Raw genomic sequence first — 21331 nt, forward strand, 5'->3', positions numbered from 1 at the left:
GCGTATGTCTTTGGGTGTGCAGTATTGTGCTGTTCGTGTGGTGTATCTCTTTGTGTTTCAAATGAGTTAACATTGTGTCTTTATGTTATTGTGTGTGTTTTGTGTAAGACAGGACAGAGAGACGGTCTTGCTGGTTGGTATGTTTGTGTGTGTGTGTATAACTAGCGGTACTAATCCACCTCTGGGCCTGATGCCTTAGGCTTCCTGAGGTGGACATTGCTGATGTGCTAACACTGAACTCTCTCATTCTCTCTCTCTCTCTCTCTCTCTCTCTCTCTCTCTCTCTCTCTCTCTCTCTTAACTTGCAGATGTTTTACAAAGCAAGACCGTTACCCTCATTTCCTGGGCGGAGAGCTCCCCACTCTATTAGAGAACTAACAGGAACCTGAAAAAAAGAGGAGAGAGAGAGAGAGGGAGAGGGAGAGAGAGAGAGTATGACATAAAGAAAGGGAGAAGTTAACAGAACTGAGTGCTCACACTAATCATTTTGGCACCCGCAAGCTCTGACAAGCAGGGCGAAGGACTGGGCTGGTGAAAAGAGAGAGTGCAGGGAGTCAGTGAACGACAGAGAGAGAGAGAGAAAGAGGGGGAGAGAGAGCAGACAAGGGGGGTGTTCATGAGGAAACCCTGCAGAAGTCAAAGGGCATAAAAGCGGACAGACGACCACAAGGAATCCAGGAAAGAGAGAGAAAGAGAGTACAAGAGAGAGAGAGAGATAGAAAAAGAGAGAGAGGAGAACCGCAACCCGATCCTTTTGGCTAACACGACGAGCTGAGAACACTTGTAGCTCCTTGCTCCTGTTGTTCACTACCACTGCGCCGCCAGACAGTTGCCTTCACATAGTGCCTGGGTCTGTGAACATATTTACTTATCTATTTATTTGACTTTTCTTTGACTTATTTACCATCTCTTGGAAGGCTCAATCCTGATCTGTGTGTCTGTGTGCTTTAGTACCTGAGAGTGTGTGTGTGAGAGTCCGCATGTTGCATCACTTGAAGGCAAACAGTCAGGGTGTTTTCCACGAGGCTCTCACACTAGGACTGCTTTTGTTTCAGTTCCTGTCACACTGCTTGTAAAAGTGTGTCTGTGTTAGTGAGTGTGTGTGTGGACGTTTAACCTAACGGACAGAGAGACAGCATGCTGGTTATAGCGTGACCGCCTGTCTGAGTTACTGGGGACCGCTGCGTGTGTGGTGTCGTGTTTTGAGGGCTCCGTGTGTGTGTGTGTGAGGAGATTACAGCTGGCTTGCGGCAGCAGAGTGTGGGTAGCTCCACTCATTCTCTGAAACAGAAGTAACGACTTACACAGCTATTGTGATGTTCCTCTGAAACGCTTACTTTGACATTCTCATGTGTTCGTAGGAAGTGTTACGTGTCTGCGCTAGAGACGGCTACAGCTTCCCTTCTTGCGCTTAGCGCTTCAATTACGTACCGCAAGTTTTTTGACATATATTGTTTTATTGCCAAAACCACTTGGCTGGCTTGTGTTTGTGAACACTTTAAGTTGGACACACGTTCGATACGTAATGGATCTTTTGCATTGTATATGAAGGGACTATTTATTTTTTTAGCTGGAAAGTGAGTGTGTTACTGTACGCCACTATCTGATTAACTGCCGGGCTGCGTTGCAAGCTCTGGGGACCTTTATCACTCTCTCAGAGGAAGCCAGAGGTCATCTGATTAGCCTTCAGAAGGAAGCCTAAGAGGGACGTGTCTCTGCTCTTTACTGCTTGTGTTACAGCCCCTGAAAAACAGAAAGAGAGACAAACGGACAGAGAGAGAGAGAGACAGAGACAGACAGACAGACAGACACAGAGTGAGAGAGGGACAGACAGAGACAGACACAGAGAGAGAGGAGGGTAGATGTGTATAGTACCGAACAAGTACCACACTGGTTACACAAGGCTGATTGGAAACAGGCAGCTGTAAAGAGGGCTGTCAATCCGAGAGAGAGAGAGAGAGAGAGAGAGAGAGAGAGAGAGAGAGAGGGAGAGAAAGAGAGAGCAGAGTGGGCTTACTCAGGAGGGGGGATTGTGCATTAAGCGAAGGCAGTTCTCTGTGCAGGGCTGTGTTGAGTTGGGGCAATCGAGCATTAAGCGGAGGCTGTGTGTGAAATTAGTTCGCTGTGCCCGGCTGTGTTGAGTTGGGGCTGAGCTGCTGCGTGTCAGACTCGCTGATTGTGTTTTATGTCGAGTGTTTCACGTGCTGCTGGGATCCCACTGCAGCTGGACAGGCTGAGCTGAGCAGTTTTAGGAGAGAGACAGAAAAGAGAGAGAGAGAGAGACTCGGATCTTGTCCAGACCCGGGGACCCATAACAAGCGGTGCAGTGTCTCCCTGCCAAGAGTTTAGACAGTTGTTGAAAGTGCGCACCACGAGGGGACCAGGAAGCTAAGCAAACCTAGCCAACCTGCTGGGAGGTGTGCATCTGTGTGTGTGTGTCATAGTGGATGTGAGTGGCTACTGCCTCCAAGGAGTATTGTGTGTGTCCCCCCTGGCAGAGTTTGTGTAGTGTGTGTGTGTGTGTGTGTGTGTTTTTTTTATTTTGTTATTTATTTTTTTAATTTAGTGTGTGTGAGACTGTGTGGGAGTGTGTTTGCTCGCTCTGTCTCTCCACTGGTCCGTGTGAGTGAGGTGCTGGAAAAGGGCTGCTCTGTGAGGCGGGATTCCCCCCAACCCAAAACCCAACCCCTACCCCACCCCCGTCTGTCTGCCTAGCACAGACGCTCACCAGACGGCCAACCGGCACGAGGCGCGAGCACCGCGACTAGGTGCTTTCCAAAGACAACAGCAGCGGTATTGAGAGAGACAGACAGACAGACAGACAGACAGACAGACAGACAGACAGACAGACAGAGACAGAGAGGGAGTAGTAGAAGCTTCACAGCATCATTGCTTTGAAGAGACTCAGATCTGTCACAGGCCGTGGCAAAGTGGACTCCTGACAGTAAACACCTTCCACCTTGCGTCAGTCACACCCGCTGCCTACCCAGGAGGGGACTTTTCACCTTGTCACCGGAGGACAACAGCAGAGGTGTGAAAGAAGGTACGGTCAGAACGAGGCAGAGAAGTTACCGGCAAGTCATCCGTACATAGCAAGAAGCGGAGAGAGAGAGAGAGAGAGAGAGAGAGAAGGAAAAAAAGGAAAACTAAAACCCAGCAGGAACACCAGCATGGAGGCTCTGTGGCTGACGTTGGCGGCAGCACTGTGCCTGGTGGGGAGCACGGGCGCTCTCTCCACCTGCAAAACACTCGACCTGGAGCTGGTGAAACGCAAGCGCATCGAGGCCATCCGCGGCCAGATCCTCAGCAAGCTGCGCATGGACAAGGAGCCCAAGGCGGAGCAGGGGGGCGAGGGCGAGGGGGAGGTCGAGGACATCCCACTGGCCCTCATGTCAATCTACAACAGCACAATGGACCAGAATGCCGAGCGGCAGGCCCAGGCCCCGCCACTCACACCAGAGCTAGAGGACGAGGACTACTTCGCCAAGAAGCTGCACAAGTTCACCATCAAAGACAGTGAGTAGAGGGACACAGCACAGAACAACACAGCACAACACAGCACTACACAACACAACACAACACAACACAACACAACACAACACAACACAACACAGCACTACACAACACAACACAACACAACACAACACAACACAACACAACACAACACAACACAACACAACACAGCACTACACAACACAACACAACACAACACAACACAACACAACACAGCACTACACAACACAACACAACACAACACAACACAACACAGCACTACACAACACAACACAGCATAACACAGCATAACACGGCACTACACAACACTACACAACACAGCACAACACAACACAACACAACACAACACAGCATAACACAGCATAACACGGCACTACACAACACTACACAACACAGCACAGCACAACACAACACAACACAACACAACACAGCACTTCACAACACAGCACAGAACTGCACAACACAACACAGCACAACAAAACACGACACAGCACAACACCGATGGAACTCTGCATAGTATGGTAGAATTCTTCATCTAACGTAGGGTTGAAGTGGAGAGGGATTGCTAGTGTGTTAACTAGCTTTTAGCTTTTTTTGTACAGGTATAACTGCTTATATACCTGCTTATATCTACACAGGCATAGATACAGGTAGATACTCACTATTCAGCACTAATACACACAACACACACACACACACACACACACACACACACACACACATACACACTAAACATGGGGCCTAGCTGTGCTACACCAACTATACAGCTGCACTCTCGCTCTCTCTCCCTCCTTGGCAGCAGAACAGAAAACAAATACATCTGATTCCCACAATTCCTTGTTCTACTTCCAAGGGGTAATGACTAGATAATAAACTCGATAAACAAAACCTGAGAACCATATGCACCCCCACCCCATGCATGCCCTAAGGTCACCTGACCGAACCTGGCAACCAATCGCCTGCCAGTGTTGCATCTGCTGTTGTGCTGCGTTGTTGTTTTTGTATCTATGGCATTTTTATAGTCATTTTGTTTTGGGTTGCTAGCCTGCCGCTCCTGGCCTGAATGGGCCTTGTTTAGCTCAATCGTTTAGCCTGATCTGCGTTCTCTAACCAGTAAACAGTCAGGCCACGGCAGCCATCTTGCGGTGGGAGCTCGGCCAAATCTCCATTTGTTTACAAGCAGTGTTGCCTTAGCCCCCCACCACTCTCGCTTAACCACCACTACCACCAGCATGCATACATTTCCACTCACACACACATAAGACCACACACACACACACACTCACACACATAAGGCCACACACAGATATACATGCATACACATATACATACTCGCTCGCACACGCACACCGAACACACGCACACGCACACGCACACGCACACACACGCACACACACACACATACATCCACACAGACACAGACACACACATCCATACACACAGACACACGGCACAAACACATAAGGACAAACACACTAAGGACATGGACATACACACTCATGATTCCTTGACCTGCTGCTAGCATTTAACCACATCTGTTTGTTTTGGGCGCAGTAAATACTTCCCCAGCATCTGTCAACATTTGATGTTTGCCACCCACCCACTGCCTTCTTTCTCATCACCTCTACAAGCACACACACACACACACACATACCACACACTCCCTTCAGATTTTCGCCATCCTTTCCTCTCTTCCGCCACTGTCCACACACACACACACATACAGCAACTGGAAATACACACACACACACACACACACACACACACACATACAGATACTGGAAATAAGCAACCATTGCCCTAAGAGATGCATGCTGGGAAACAAAGTCCCCTGAGGACAGTGGAGCTCTCCTTGGCCAAACTTTAGCCTTTTAAGAGAGAGAAAGAAAGGGGGGGGGGGGGGGGAATGAATGCATGAGGGAAGGCCAAAGGGAAGGGAGGCAAGATGAAGAGATGGGCTCCCATTATTTTCTCTTTTCCCCTTTTTCATTCTGTCTTTTCTCTCCTCTCCTCTCCCCTTTTTCATTCTCTCCCTCTCTGTCGTGCCCTGTGGGATTGGGGTTTTCTGTAATTTGATCTTTTCTCCCTCTCTTTCTTCCTCTCTCTCTCTCCTCTCTCTCTCCCACTTTCCCCCTCTCTCTCTCCCTCTCTCTCTCCCTCTCTCTCTCTGTCTCTCTCCCTCTCTCTGTAGGCCTATTATCAGTGTGTTTGTGACAGGGAAGCTTGGCAGGAAGGAAGGCCAATTGCCCCGGTGTAAATGAGGGTGACTCAGAGGTTGGATAAAAAGTGCCTATAGGTGTACACATGTATGTGAGTGTGAGAGAGAAAGACAGAGAAACAGAAGGTGATAGAGTGTGTGTGTTCATGTGTGTGTGTGTGTGTGAGAGAGAAAAAACGAGGGAGAGTATGTGTGCTTGTGAATGTGTGTGTGTGTCTGTGTGTTTGTAAAACTTGGTGTATGTGTCTTTTTCTATTGTTCATGTGTGTGTGTGTGTGTGTGTGTGTGAGTGCGTGCATCTTTATGTAATAGAGAGAAAGAGAGAAACATTTTCGACACCCTTCCACTCTTATGGCAGAGAACCATGTATGTATAGCAGCTGGCAAGTAAAGCGAAACATGGAGAGAGAAATCTAACTTTTATCAAAATAGTTTTTGTAGCGCAACATTAAATAGGCCAATTAACATTGAAGTAATGAAAGTAATAAAAACAAGTAAAAAAGTTTAACTGTGGCAATTGCCTGACATTTTTTCACCATTATCATTAATCATTGCAATTTGTGGTTTCTCGTGGCTAGCTCTGATAGCCCAATGGTAATTCCAACGTAGCCCGAGGCTATACATTTTTGAGTGCTTGATGCGACACATCATCGCAAACTTGGCAGAGTAATGAGGGCACCGTGCTCCCGACCCGCCCTGAAAACTCAGCGGAGACAACATCCTGCACACTGCGCACAGCAGCACACGGCTCAGGGGAGGATTTGGCCCAGATCTGGCTTGGTTCTGGCTCTGATCTGGATCAATCCAGCTTTGAGAATCTTAAACAAACCTCAGAAATCTGAACACTTCCGTGCCCTTGTCAATGTGTTTATCTCACCTGATGTCAAGCGGACTGCGTGTTGAATAGTCTTACAGTATTAACGAGATAATGTACAGTATGTTTCTGGTGGGTTGTGGACATGTAAATGTGTGAAAGGAGATAAAGGTCATGTTGTTTCTACACGCCTGTGTGTTTTTAGACCAAAAAGTCTGTTGTGGTCGGACGACAACGCTCAGAAGGGCGTAGCAACCTCAGCTAAGCTGAGTGTAAAAGTGTCATTTACTGCAGCCTTGTAACGGCTTTGGCAAAGGTGTGAAGAGAAAAAGGGGTTCCTCTGAAGACTATGGACGAGTCAATTTAAGACCACAGACATGTCTTCTTGGGTGGGGGGGGGGGGGGGGGGGGGGGAAGTTCCCACACATCTCAGGAGAAAAGATTTAAAATAAGGTGGTGATAAGAGAAAAAGGAAGAGAAAAACAGACATATTCTTTATGTTCCCATGCCTCTGCCTCTTCCCTCCTCCTGTGTGTGTGTGTGTGTGTGTGTGTGTGTGTGTGTGTATGTGTACGTATGTGAGATATTTCTCACTATCCTATCACAAATAAGACATCTGTTGGCGAGGCAGCTGTGCCCTGAGGTGGAGACATGATAGAGTTGTGTTTATAAAGGTGGAAGAGCCCAGAGAGGCATGGGAACAGCAAAAGGCTGTCTGTCTGCGGAGGGACAGAAGAGGGAGGGGTGAAGAGGCGGAGGAGGAGAGGAGGGAGAGAGGGAAGGTGTGTGTGAGAGAGAAGTGCATAAACAGAAAGACACAGAGAGTGTGAGAGAGAATGAAGGTGACAGGGATATCGAGAGAGAGAGAGATAGAGAGGGAAGGTGAGTGAGAGAACGAATGCTTGGGAGATAGAAAGATATATAGAGAGAGAGGGAGAGAGAGAGAGAGAGAGAGAGAGAGAGAGAGAGAGAGAGAGAGAGAGAGAGAGAGAGAGAGAGGGTACATACACAGGGTTTTTCAGGCAGGTATTTAAGCCGTCAGGAATCTGGACCCTCCCACCAGTAATGATAGTGCTGCTGGTGTGCCTGTCAGGACAGCTGTCCCCAGCTTACCTGTGGATAAGCACAGCATTCAAATCCTCCCAGTGTCTAGCACACACACACACACACACACACACACACACATTCACACACAGTCACACACACAACTAACATACAGACACACACACAGTCACACACACACAGCCACACACACAGACACTCACACACACACACACACACACACACACACACACGCACACACACACACACACACACACACACACACACACACACACACACACACACACACACACACACACACACACTCCTCCACATGGATCAGCCCATAGGCCTTCCCCATCATCATTCAGAGTTTCCACGGGCGTTGGCACTCCTTGGTTTCCCAATCGTAGTGATCCATTTTAAGAGACACACAAACAATGTGCGCCTATTTAAGACCATCTCCCGCTTCCAGGCATCCAGGGAAACTCGCCTGGCACGCGAGAACATGAGCACGCTCAAGAACTGACACCAGTAAGACCCAGTTTAAGACCCAGTTTAAGACCCAGTTTAAGACCCAGGTTAAGACCCAGCTCTCTCACCAAACTACCGTGTCACTGGTACATGTAGAATACACCACCACCCAACCTCTTAGCCATGACTGGGCTATTTTCAACTCGTTACTATGGTTCACTCTTTCGTCACGATGCTTAGCTTAGTATGCGGCTCTTTTGAAGGGGTTCGCTGCAATTAAGGGGGTTATGAAGGATTGGCTTCTCGCGTGTGGACGGGTCATTAGCCTGGCGAGGTCCACGAAAGCACGAGTGTGGGAAAATAGGGGAAAACCGTTACCAGTCTGGGTCTGTTCTGGTTCCTATCCTCCATGGCCTATCCCAGGAAAAAGGAACTTTTAGGAATGCTATCCTAGTTGTTACATTCTCCAGGTTTTTAAAACAATAATTTTTTTTAAATGTGCTTCATGGTCGGATGGTAATTGTGTGGTAATGCAGAAGGACCTCCTGGTACAGTATAGCACTCTCTCAGGCCCCAGGGTGGTGGTGGTGATGTCCTGTACACCCGCAGGCCTTGGGCTGATCTGGGTCTGGGGCTGTGTTTGGACATACCACATTAGCGTGGGTTGGGTGATAGCCTGGAGAATCTCCAGGGGAGACGGCGTGCAGGAGAGGAATGTGCCGCTGAACGCTGGACAAGGGCAAGTCATTAAGAAAAAGATATACACCGCAATCATTAACCAAAAGGAATATATGAGTTGGGAAAGGAGTGTTTTTTAATTACATGGATTGCAGCCCACCTTTCTTCTCTCTCTCTCTCTTTTTGTTTATTTTTCTCTCTCTCTCAAAGACACACACACACACACACATACACACACACACACACTCCCTATCTCTATCTTTCGTGTGGTAGTTTTGTATATATAGTGTGCTATTCTGCCGAAGTGGAACACACTGGTACTGCCTTGCTCTGGCCTGGCCTTGCACAATCCCTCAATCTGTCAACATATGTGGATGTGCGTGTTTGGCTTTCTGCGTGTGTATGTGTGTGTGTGGCTGCGTCTGAGTGTGTCTTTGTGTATGTGTGTGCGTGCGTTTGTGGGCCTGTGTGTGTATGCTTGTGTGTTAACATACGTCACGCTGAGTGGGCGCAGTGTGTGTGTTTGTGTGTGTGCATGTCTGAGTTATTCCAGCAGTGCATCGTCCTGGAGTGATGGCAGCTCAGACAGGCTGAGACAAAGGTGTGTGTTTGGTTGGAGGCTAAACCCCAAACCCCACCTCTCCTCTCCTCTCCTCTCCTCTCCTCTCCTCTCCTCTCCTCTCCTCTCCTCTCCTGTCCTCTCCTCTCCTCTCCTCTCCTCTCCTCTCCTTTCCTCTCCTCTCCTCTCCTCTCCTTTCCTCTCCTCTCCTCTCCTCTCCTCTCCTCTCCTGTCCTCTCCTCTCCTCTCCACCCCTGCTCCCAACACACCTCTGCTCCATACCTCACATGAGCTTGTCTGCATCCCTCTCTCGCTTTCTATCTTTCCTTTCCTCTCCCTCCATCTCTTTTCCCCTCTGTCACCTGTTTAATGGAGCACTTACCTCCACAGACATATTTCTTGCTCTTTTTCAGGGATATGAAGTGTTTCTTCTCACATCGCTCCTCCCCGTCCTCTATCTCTCCATCTCTCTGCTCCTCCCTGCCCTCTATCTCTCCATCACTCTGCTTCTCTGTCTCAATATCATTCCAGGGAAGTTAATCCGGGAACACTAAACTGCTACTTTTCTTTCTCCCTTACTTACTTTCTCTCTCCCTCTTTCTGTTCTCTCTGCTTCTGTCTGACCTTCTTTTTCTTTCTCATCCATCCTCTTAGTACTCCTCATCTCACTCTGTCGCACATACACTCATATTCTTTCTTTCTCTCTCTTTCTCACTCCCTCTCTTTCTGTCTGTCTGTCTATCCCTCTCTCCCCTGTTTTTTAAAATAAAGGGTTTGAAAAGTCTCTCTTTCCGGCTTTCCCCTTTTTTTCTCTCTCTCTCTCTCTCAGTCACTCCCTCCATCTTACTCTCTCTCAGTATCTCTTCCCCCTCCCTCTCTCTCTCTAACTCCGGGTGTAGAGTCTGAGCCACTCCCTGCACCTGCTCCAGCAGCTGACTGGCGGGGCCTGTAATAGGCTGGCTAGTGCACCGTGAGGCTAATTGTGGCCTAGTGTGGGGTTGATGTGTGCTGTGTGCATAAATATCAGGGGGAGAGTGGGATAGAGAGAGAGAGGAAGAGAGGGAGGGAGACAGAGGGCGGTGAGAGGGAGAGAGAGAGAAGAGGGAAGGAGGGAGACAGAGGGCGGTGAGAGGGAGAGAGAGAAGAGGGAAGGAGGGAGAAAGAGAGAGAATGAGAGGCAGCTGTGGTGGAAACGACACATCACACAACAGGTGGACAGTGTGGTCTGCACGTGCTCGGCTTTGAGGCAAACACACACACACATACAGTCATAATGAATGAATACTCTGACTCATGCGCACACACACATGTGTGCGCACACACACATACTCATGCACACTGAGTAGAGGTACACACACACACACACACACACCTTCCCAACTTCCTCTTTCCTGTTACTATAGAGCCTGGTATGGTATATGTGTGAAACACATATGCACACTCACACATTCCCACCCATGTTTTTTCCGGTGGTTGATGAGGATTGTAGTTTATGGACACCGTTTTTTTTTTTGTACATCTGTGAGCACTGTGAGAATATGTCAAAGCTGTTTTCACTAGTTCCATGTACAAATGTCCTTTTAATCTTGCCTTGGCTCATCCCTATATCCCCCCCATCATCACACGAACCACACCACCAAAACGAATCTATTTGTACGCACTCTCTCTGACTTTTCATTTATACGTCTGTCGAGACCTATAGTTTAGTGTCATAAATCATTTATATAGAATGGTCATTGGTCATAAAATCTTCGCTGTCAAACTATTTGCCAACCATAACTATTTCTGTTTTTCTCCTCCATCTCAGCCAACAACACCACCATCTGCCAGCCCCTCACACATCATCTCGAACTTCTCACTTATTTTTCATTTCCTTTTTCCGATAATTGTCATCCTCACGGCACAGACACATATAGGGCCATTGTTATGACAGTAACTGTAATTATAACCATGTCAGTTTTCCTTGCTGTTAAATCACAACCATCATGCCTCACCCCCTCCATCCCTCACCACCGCCACACGAAGCTGCTCTTTCATATCTGTGTCTGCCTCTATTGTTGTATTGTTCTAGTGTAAACCATATACCATTCAGAACCATTCCTGTTGTGCACTATGCCTCTTCTCTCATCTCAGCCAACACCACAAGCAAATCTTTACTGACTGTCTCAATTTTTGTTGAATTCTAACCATCCCTTGTTTTCCTTTACTTTCCCTCTCCCTTCATGTCAGCCATTGAAACAGACGGTCTTTAACGTACATAACCGTCCATGTTTTTCCCTACCCAGTGACACCACAATGCAGCTGCTGTTCAACATGAAGGCAAATCTTTAATGTCTACCTCGCCGACCATTATTCTCCTACTCTTTTGATCAATCGCACACCTTACACCACATTCTCCCCTTAGACACCACCCCACCCCAAGCCCGCCAACGATACCACCAAGGCGGAACTGGTATTCTATGTGAAAGTAAACATTTAAGGTGTACTTCTCTCTCTGACCCGCCTCCCCCCTTTCTCCCAGCCAATGACACCACATAGATGCAGTTGGTGTTCAACACAAAAGCAAATTTGAAATCCCATTCAGTACATAACCATCAATATTTTCAGTACATAACCATCACTATTCCTTCAGTACATAACCATCACTATTCTTTAAGTACATAACCATCAACATTTTCAGTAAATAACCATCACTATTCCCCTTCCCTCCTCTCTCCCAGCCAACGAGACCACCAAGTCGCAGCTGCTGTTCAACGTGAGTGCCATGCGCTCGAGCATCGTGAGCAAGGCGTTGCTGACCAGCGCGGAGCTGCGGCTGCTCATCAAGCAGACCACCATGCAGAACGAGCAGCGTCTGGAGCTGTACCGTGGCCTGGGCCCCAGCCAGCGCTACCTGGGCTCGCGCTTCGTCAACAAGACCATGACCAACTTCTGGCTCACCTTCGACATCACCGACACCGTCAAGGACTGGCTGGAGGGCAGCGGTGAGGGAATGTTCACCCACACCCACACACACACACACACACACACACACACACACACACACACACACACACACACACACACACACACACACACACACACACACACACACTCACACAGACAAAAGTGAAATTGAATTTGACAAAAGAATTGACAAAAGACAGAAGTCGAGGGAATTCAACTAAGTAATCAGCCTGGCCAGTCCAACTCATAGTGGCTGATATATGCTGCCCTTGACAAAGATAAGTTGATTGGTAAGTGTGCATATGCAGCATATCGCCTTGTTTGACCATGAGTGAAACATTCAGTTTTTAGAAAGTGGGAATCCAAGCTAGTACTTTTGTAAGAACTATAAAGACCAGAGAAATTTGAAAACAGTTTTAAAATATTTAAACCAACAGACCCTAAAAAAAAGGTGCATTCAAACATAGCAAACAAAGGCTAATGTTCGCAAACATTTTCAAAACGTTTTTCATTTGCTTTGCGTTCACTGTGAATGTGTGAAAACACACACAACAGTCTGAGGAAGTAGTTCTCGGCAAACAAACATGGATGTTGGACTAAAGATTACTGTTTAAATCAAACGATTTGGAATGTTCTCAAACATTCAAGTTTAAAATGAAACCCGATCGCCTCAAACGTTTGCCGAATTTGAACGCACCTCAGTTTCTCTACACATACATACTGTATGCAGTCCTTGCCAATCATGTAAACATTGGGGTTGATTCAAAGAAGCTGTTTTCTCAAAACCTGACTCCACTCATAATAGCTAGATATGAGAAAGGGAAAATAGGGAAGGAACTTGAGCCCCCACCCCTACCCCACAAACTCCTCTTCCGCTACATCCTGCTGCGCAGTTAGTAAAATAATTTCAAGGTCATATACTCAAATCCCACTGTTAACCTTATCTTATATTTACAGTCATGTATTTAGCAGATGCATTTATCCAAGGGGACTTACCATAGAAAACAGCTCTATACCTCACTGCTATGTTTGCACAACCTTGGTTTTATGAGCTCTCCTAGTTGATTTACAGGAACACACATAGTATCTATGAAAAGCAATGCCCACATTAACTGTGTTGTGTGTAATTGGATAAGGACATTGGGCCTCATTCTCGACAGCAGTTGGGAAGACTTTCCGAAGGATTTCAGAAGGAACTCCACTTCGGAAACATTTATGAAAACATTTGCATTCTCGTTATTTTTTTCTTCTGTGCTTTCTTCTGAACTTCAGACAACTTTCAGAACTCGAAATAGCAGTCGTAACTCTACCGTAACTCTTCTCAAATGGGATTCCACGGGCCATCTTGTGGTTATTTGAGGAATCGCGTTGAGGAATGACATTTGAAAAAACTCCGTATTACAGTAAAAGGGTTAACGGGCGAATTTGTGAGAACCCGTTGGAGATTGCGTTCACGTCAACTCTACAGACATCCTCGGATTAAAATAATTATGATAATAATAAATACGAGAATATTTGTATCATTAACAATTACGTTTCACATTTATAGTCATAATTATACGAGGTAGTGTTTATTGTTACACTAGGTCTATATGGCTCGTAGCTTGACTGTTCTGTCCCTTGTAAGTCACTTTGGACAAAGGCTGCGTCTGCTAAGAGACTGATTGTGAATGACATGAACACTGCAAATGTAAGTGAATAAATAAATAAACACTAAGGTCAATCTCTAAGAACGAATATATTGCTATTAATACTACTACTGGTGGCCTGTCTTCACCCCTATGGTTGCCATTTCAAACTATAGGACGGACTACAATTTATACTCGTACTTGGGACCGGTCTTCACACCTATGGTGCCTATTTTTCGATAAAAAAACAAAAAAAGTGACTCCTTAAATGTGTTTTACGGACTTCGGACGTTCAACGTTATACAATATCTCCACCTTATTAATGAACACCTGTTACGAGGTGGATTCGGGAGATTGCGACAGCACACGTTTCTAAAATTGCGTCTCCTAATAAGGAGCTGGCAGGGCGTGTATGTATGCAAATCCACTTTCACGAGAACGCGCATCAATCTAAGAAGCTAATCGGAAGGAACCCAGCTGAGAAGACTTCGGCTGCTTATGAACACATTTTCAAGCGTGCGGGAATGCAGCGGAAGCGTTTCTCTTACGTTGTTTTTGCGAAGTCGTGTAAGAAACATTTCTGAAGAATTACAGAAAAAGGTCGAGAATGAGGCCCATTGACACCAGTGTTTTTTCTGCACACAACGGCACATATTATGGTTCAGGTATTCCCCCTCATCTAACCATCATCTTGTTCTCTTCCCATTACAGAGGACGAGCAAGCACTGCAGTTCAAACTGCACTGTGACTGTGGTATGGCAGAGGAGAACCGCCAGTTTTCCATCTCAGGTGAGTGTGGGGTGTGCTTACATAAATGTGTGTGTGTAATAGAAATAGAAATGGAATAGAATAGAAAAGCCTTTATTGTCATGTTGTCAACTAAATCTGACTTAATCCTGTTAGTGCGACGAGGGTCAACATTTAACACACCAACAACATATAACACCGCAATAGTACAACTAGCTCAAAACAGTACAAATAGCTAATATATATATATATATATATATATATATATATATTACGAGTTCAAACAAAGTGTGGTGGATGGATTACATACCTGTGTGTTTGTGTTCTTGCATATGTGTGTTTGTGCGTGCTTAAATGTGTGTGTGTGTGTGTGTGTGTGTGTGTGTGTGTGTGTGTGTGTGTGTGTGTGTGTATGTTTGTATGTTCTTTAGCCTCTTCTTCAGTGCTTACCATACACAAAACACCATTGCTTCATGTTTCATGACATCATTGCTTCACAGTGCTTGTGAGATGCCAAAAAAAAGATATCAGGATGACTTTCAGCCTTATAAGGCAACACTCCCTCTCTGTTGGTAATCCCTCTCACACCCAATATGATAGGTCATCAAATCTTAGCATGGCCCTAAAAGGTTCAGACCTTCATGTTAAATAGTACACAGCACCTGCTTAGCTTACTAGTGTGCTTATCAGCGTAAGGAAATAGTTATCATTAAAGGCTGAGTCTGCTAATATGAACCTAGCATTAACAAATGCTGAGGCAAAGTTTTTGACAAATGATCATGTGTCCTTCAGTAGGGTAAGGATGATGTAACAGCAGCTGTCACAAGTGTGATAATAATGGACTTTAGTTAACCTTAGCCATTTTTGCATAATATTTATGTGTTTTCTCACAATGACCTTTAAAATAGCATGTATTTAATAGTTACTCAATTGTCTCTCTCTCTCTCTCTCTCTCTCTCTCTCTCTCTCTCTCTCTCTCTCTCTCTCTCTCTATCTCTGTGTCTGCCTCCATATGGTAACAGGCATCGATTCTTCACGAGGAGACATGAATGTGTTGGCCAAACAGAACATGCAGAAGCCTCACATCCTGACCATGTCGCTGCCACCAGACGGCACGTCTCCCATCAAACGTCGCAAGCGCGCCACCTCCACCGAGGAGTTCTGCTCCGAGTAAGTCATTCACCTTTGACCTCTGTTACTGCCCCTACAGACTGACACATAGGGCTAGAGAGAGCAGAAAGGACACACGCAAAGGCTACTTTGATAGGGACTTAAGTGGTGCTTATTGCTGTATACTACTGCTGTTATTAGCAATATATGCATCTTATGGCTGTTCTTTAGTTCACATGGAAGGATTGAATATTGAATAATGGAGCGACTGAATATGTAACAAAATAATAAAAGGATCATCAATGCCCCTGTTGATTACACAACGTCCTGTTGACCTTTGACCTCTGCCTCTGCAATCTGCTATATTACTTATCTGCCTTCATACGCATCTTAACCTCCATTCAGCTTCTCTTTTCTTCACTTCGCTTCTCCTTTCTTTTTATCTCTGCTGTTCTCTTCTCTCCCCTTCACCTCCTCTTCTCTTCTGTAATCTTCTCTTTTTTTTGTTGTTATCCTCCGTTTTCCCTTCAGTGTCTTTTTGTTGTGCTCCTTTCTCCCCGTCATCGGGCCATCTCTATTCTGCACCTCTCCTTTCCCCCTGGAACTCATTCCTCTCGCCTTCATTTCTTCTCTTCTCCTCTCTTCTCCTCTCAAGTATCCCCTTCCCTTCTTCTCTGTTCTTTTGTTTTCTTCTGTCCTCCACTCTCTCACTCTCACTCTTCCTTCGTTTGTGCTGGCTCCACTGCGGCTGCATCTGTTGTGAGTCATCAAACAAACATGAAGCAGCTCTTTAATCACACATGCCAGTTTGTTTGTTTGCCTGTTTCCTTTCCGTCTTCTTCCCCTTCTGCCAGTGCCTTGCATTTTCCCATCCTCACATGACATGGACTGAAATCATCCGAGGCAAAGCCCTTATCTCACCTCTGTCCCCTCCTGCTCCGTGTCTCCTGCAGTACGAGTGACAGCTGCTGCGTGCGCAAGCTCTACATCGATTTCCGCAACGACCTGGGCTGGAAATGGATCCATAAGCCCAAGGGCTACTTCGCCAACTACTGCGTCGGCTCCTGCACCTACATCTGGAGCACAGAAGATAAACACTCTCAGGTACGCTCCTGCCTGCTCCTCACCTGCAGGCTTCCTCAATCAGCTCGCTCTCAAAAGATTGCAGCCTGTCCCAGATCTGACCTGGGGTCAGTTAGGAGTGTGCTGTTATCTGGGTTCATTTCCTTCCTCCTCTCTCCATATGTTGGCGTGTGTATTCAGCTCACATGATTGCTGGGGTGCTGAGGCGGGCGTAGTCTTATGAAACACTCTGTGTATAAGGCGACACGTATGCATGTGTTTGGGAGGAAACACAGTCTTTCGCCAAGCAGATGACAGATATTTTGCAACGCCACAGGACCGAGAGAAAGATAGAAAGAAAAAGAAAAAAGAAAGAAAGAGATAAACAGAAAAAAGACAAAACACAACAATTCTCATACATGAAAAATCCATTACTTATAGATGAGGAGATGTGACTATAAACTAGACCAGGATATACCGTATACAGTATATATATATATATATATATATATATACACATATATATGTGTGTGCGTGTGTGTCAGGCTTAAACGGCTTTTTTCCTGTGCAAACATTCTGCCAAGAGTGTGACTCCAGATATAGGCTGACTTTGTTGCTCAGTTATTTGCCAGGTGTGTCAGTGTTCACTTTGATATGTTTGAATTATGAGCTTTTACTACCTTAGGCCTCGTCCAAGACAAATTTCCAAATTAAAGCAGTTGCAATTTCACCAACTGGTGACCAGGTAATGTTTTACCAGCTGCAGTGATGCAGGGTGCTTTTTGTTGTATATAATTTATATTATTTTGGAAAGAAAAGTATCGGCCAAACTTTAATCAAACTAAAAAGTCCCAGTGTGAAAATGAATCCCTCATATTTGTGGTCTTATGGCTACTGGTCTGTCTGGTGTACAGATTTAGAAACAGCAGTACCTTGCAAAGTAATTGAGAAAATGTTAACATGATAAAGTCCTAAATGAAGGTCCTATGGGTAGACTGGATGGGTAGACAGGATTGAAGGGGTCGTCTTTAAGTGTGTTTATCCTCATGAAGTGTGTTTAGAATGGGCCGCTTACAAAATCTTGTCACTGTGGCATTTTTGTTTGAGGGAATGTAAATGTTTCATCTTGGCGACCCTCTAAGTAATCTTCAATGAGGATGGTGAAGGCATGCAAAAGGCTTTCTTTGGCCATTAAAGCTGCAGGAGTTGTGAACCGCATTTTTTTGTCGGGACAGTTTTGTGTGGCCTACCTTAGGTAGTAGGCCTTAGGATTCTTACTCACAATAACACAACCACCAACACTGAAATGGAGCGCAGTATCAGATTGTCCAACATTTCTTGGTGAGGGCACAGGCCACTGAGCTACAAGGATCCTTCACAAATGACGTTGCCAGCACCAGCTAGTGCCAGTTCACGTACTACCTGGGCTTTGTGTTGTGTTGTGATTTATACTAATGTATCTAGTATATTTATATTTATCTAAAACCGGTCAATAAACTTGCCAGTCAAATGTGCCTTCGAAAGTGATATATATATACTTTCAAAGGCACATAGTAATACTATAGAGTAGCCTGTCACATTCTGAAGTGATAATATCCGTGGGGAGAAGGAGGATGGGCAGGTCTGAGAGTTAAACCATGGTAGCTGCGGATGGCAGAGGTTGGTGGCCCACAGAGACACGGCCCCTGACCACAGCAGACCCCACCCCCAGGGCTCTGTGCTGTGTGTTGTTCCCAGGGCTGGGGGCTGTGTGTGGGGCTAAGGTGTGACTAGGGATGTGTGTAATGTGGGGACTGTCAGGTAGAATAGATGTGTCTGTCGTGTGTGTGTGTAGGGGAGTGGAGTTTATAAATCAGTGTATCAGAGTGGTGTGAGCAAATAGGACCATCTCTCTCTCTCTCTCTCCCCCCCCCCCCCCCCCCCCCACACACACACCTACACATTTAGGCCAGTGACCTTTATCTGACCGAATCTTGGATGTGCTTTTTTTACACATTGGCGCACACCTTTACTTTCCTTCTCTCTGTCTGTTTCTTTCTCCATCACAAACACACACACAGACACACACTCACACACCCACACACAAACTCACACAAACACATACACTCACACCCTCACATACACTCACGCCCACACTTGCTCCTACTCTCCAGCCAAACCTTTGCAAAGACGCTGACATGTAACTGTGCTCTTGTCTTTTAATGATTGCTTTGGCCATGGTCAAGCTGATGAAGCACTTCTGAACCCTCTCTCTCTCTCTCTCTCTGTGTGTGTGTGTGTGTGTGTGTGTGTGTGTGTGTGTGTGTGTGTGTGTGTGTGTGTGTGTGTGTGTGTGTGTGTGTGTGTGTGTGTGTGTCTGTGTGTGTGTGTGTGTGTGTGTGTGTGTGTGTGTGTGTGTGTGTGTGTGTGTTTGTGTGTGTGTCTCACAGATTCTAGCTCTGTATAAACATCACAACCCCGGAGCATCGGCCCAGCCCTGTTGTGTCCCTCACGTCTTGGACCCCCTGCCAATTATTTACTATGTTGGCCGGCAACACAAGGTAAACAGCACCACCAGTGTTTGGAGTTGGCTCTAAACAATGTCAACTATTTTCCCCACGTTCAACTAACACAGTCATAAAGGCTTAATGTAGCTAGCGACACGCGTGCACGTAGTCAGTACGATTTAGCAACAATGTGAGAAATCAATCTGAACTCTGAGTTCATCAGTCAGTCAGTCTCTAAGGAACAAGTCAAACTGACCATCTTCTGTTGGGCTCTTCTGTCTTTCTATAGGTGGAGCAGTTATCCAACATGAGTGTCAAGAGCTGCAAATGCAGCTAAATGTTTGGATCGAGAAGTCCCCCAAGTTCTGTTTGACTGAATGCCTGCCACCACTACACATGCACACACACACACACACACACACACACACACACACACACACACACACACACACACACACACACACACACACACACATACATACATACAAACATACATATTCACTCACACATGTAGAAGTCGATATTTAGGTACAGTTTGATGAAAAATGAAAAACAGAGACACAGTTCCTGCCTCTCATCTGGCTGACCAGAATACTAACAAAGTCATGCGTTAGTTTCCCATGGAGTTTTAGTCTTTTAAACGAACGGTGTATTTGGACTTTAGGTTCAATTGGATAAAAGCATCTGCTAAGTGAAAATATATTTAAATGTACAAACTCACACTGTTGCAATGCAATCCACACACACACACACACACACACACACACACACACACACACACACACACACACACACACACACACACACACAGACACACACACACACACACCACTGAGAGCTGTGGCAGAACAGAAGATGCAAGGAAGGAGAAGAAGAGGAACAGAAGCCTCAGAAATGACCACAAAACAGGAAAAGAAGAGGTGGAGGACATTATTCACCAAAGTCTGAAAAGAGTTCAGCAAACAAGCCTTCCGCACTTAGCCTCTTTTCTTCTCCTCCATACACTCAATATTTTTGAAGACCAAAGGACATTCATTTCAAACACATAATATAACGTTTTTTTAAATAGATATATAAGTATAGATTTACATATAATGATATACTATGTGTGTTTTAGTATATTCATTTAAGTTTGATGTTTTTTTTAATTAATTTATTTTGTTACATTGCATTGAACTTGAGAGGCTACTCTACCCGGCATCAGCCATTTGTTTTTCTGTACAATGAAGATTTCAAATGGTGCTTATAGAAATGAAAAGGCTAATGGATGACGGCAAGACGGGTGCAGAGATGGCGCACAGCGGCAAAATGTGTGCCACAGCTGAGCTTATGGCCCTCCCAGCCACCCATTCGCCAAGCCAGTTCCCCTTGGGAGACCTACATTTCACAGGAGACGAGGGGATGAATTGTTTGCACTAAAACAAAAATCCTTAACAGAAACAATGACTTCTGGTGGTAGTGGAGGGGAGAGTTGCTGTGTATTCTCCACGGCCAAGAGCTCGGGATGGAATTGGCCTGGTCACTGAACTTCTGTCTTGGCCATTGCCCTGGAGTTTGGAATGGAGAGCAATGGACTCACTAAGGAAAGCTGGAGCAAAGGAGAGATGAGCCAGAGAGAGGAAAAGATGTGGAGGACAAGAACTTGAATGCCTGAGTGGAGAGCGACTGAGCTGAGGGTATGTTTGGTTTGTGCATGTGTGTGTGTGTGTGTGTGTGTGTGTGTGTGTATGAGACATAACACATATTATTGACAGCTGCAAGTGGATACAGTTCTTGTTTCCTTGGAGACATTTTATCCTACAAAGGGGAATGTGTGTGTGTGTGTGTGTGTGTGTGTGTGAGAGAGAGTGAGTGAAAAGACAAGCCCTTTCCCTCATGCCAGAGGTCCAGGTGTTGTCCAGGCCTGAGGACTCATCCTACAGGAATTGACCTGCAGCTAACTCAGCGTCTGTCTGACAGAGGGCCACATCTGCGTGGAGGCGCCTGTGCACCCTGCACATGACACACACACACACACACACACACACACACACACACACACACACAAAACCAGGCC

The 21331-nt window shown here is 46.0% G+C and overlaps 1 protein-coding gene across 1 annotated transcript; it reads left to right on the forward strand.

The window, feature by feature from the left end:
* The first annotated feature begins 1885 nt into the window (after positions 1 to 1885).
* On the forward strand, positions 1886 to 20468 carry LOC308369831 (transforming growth factor beta-1 proprotein-like). Its single transcript, XM_080844376.1, has 7 exons — positions 1886 to 3516; positions 12017 to 12280; positions 14582 to 14659; positions 15640 to 15787; positions 16681 to 16831; positions 19219 to 19329; positions 19565 to 20468. Exons 1-7 carry the CDS (start codon positions 3171 to 3173, stop codon positions 19610 to 19612), a joined length of 1146 nt encoding a protein of 381 aa, XP_080700502.1. The 5' UTR covers positions 1886 to 3170; the 3' UTR covers positions 19613 to 20468.
* Positions 20469 to 21331: the final 863 nt, after the last annotated feature.

Source organism: Sprattus sprattus, assembly GCF_963457725.1.
Source record: "Sprattus sprattus genome assembly, chromosome: 9".
Classification (NCBI taxonomy): Eukaryota; Metazoa; Chordata; class Actinopteri; order Clupeiformes; family Clupeidae; genus Sprattus; species Sprattus sprattus.

Bases quoted from the DNA above. Each gene is read 5' to 3' on its own strand.
- LOC308369831 (XM_080844376.1), top strand. From the start codon at position 3,171: ATGGAGGCTCTGTGGCTGACGTTGGCGGCAGCACTGTGCCTGGTGGGG. The intron at 14,660-15,639 runs GTGAGTGTGGGG...ATATGGTAACAG, and splicing joins CCGCCAGTTTTCCATCTCAG to GCATCGATTCTTCACGAGGA. The intron at 16,832-19,218 runs GTACGCTCCTGC...TGTGTCTCACAG, and splicing joins CAGAAGATAAACACTCTCAG to ATTCTAGCTCTGTATAAACA.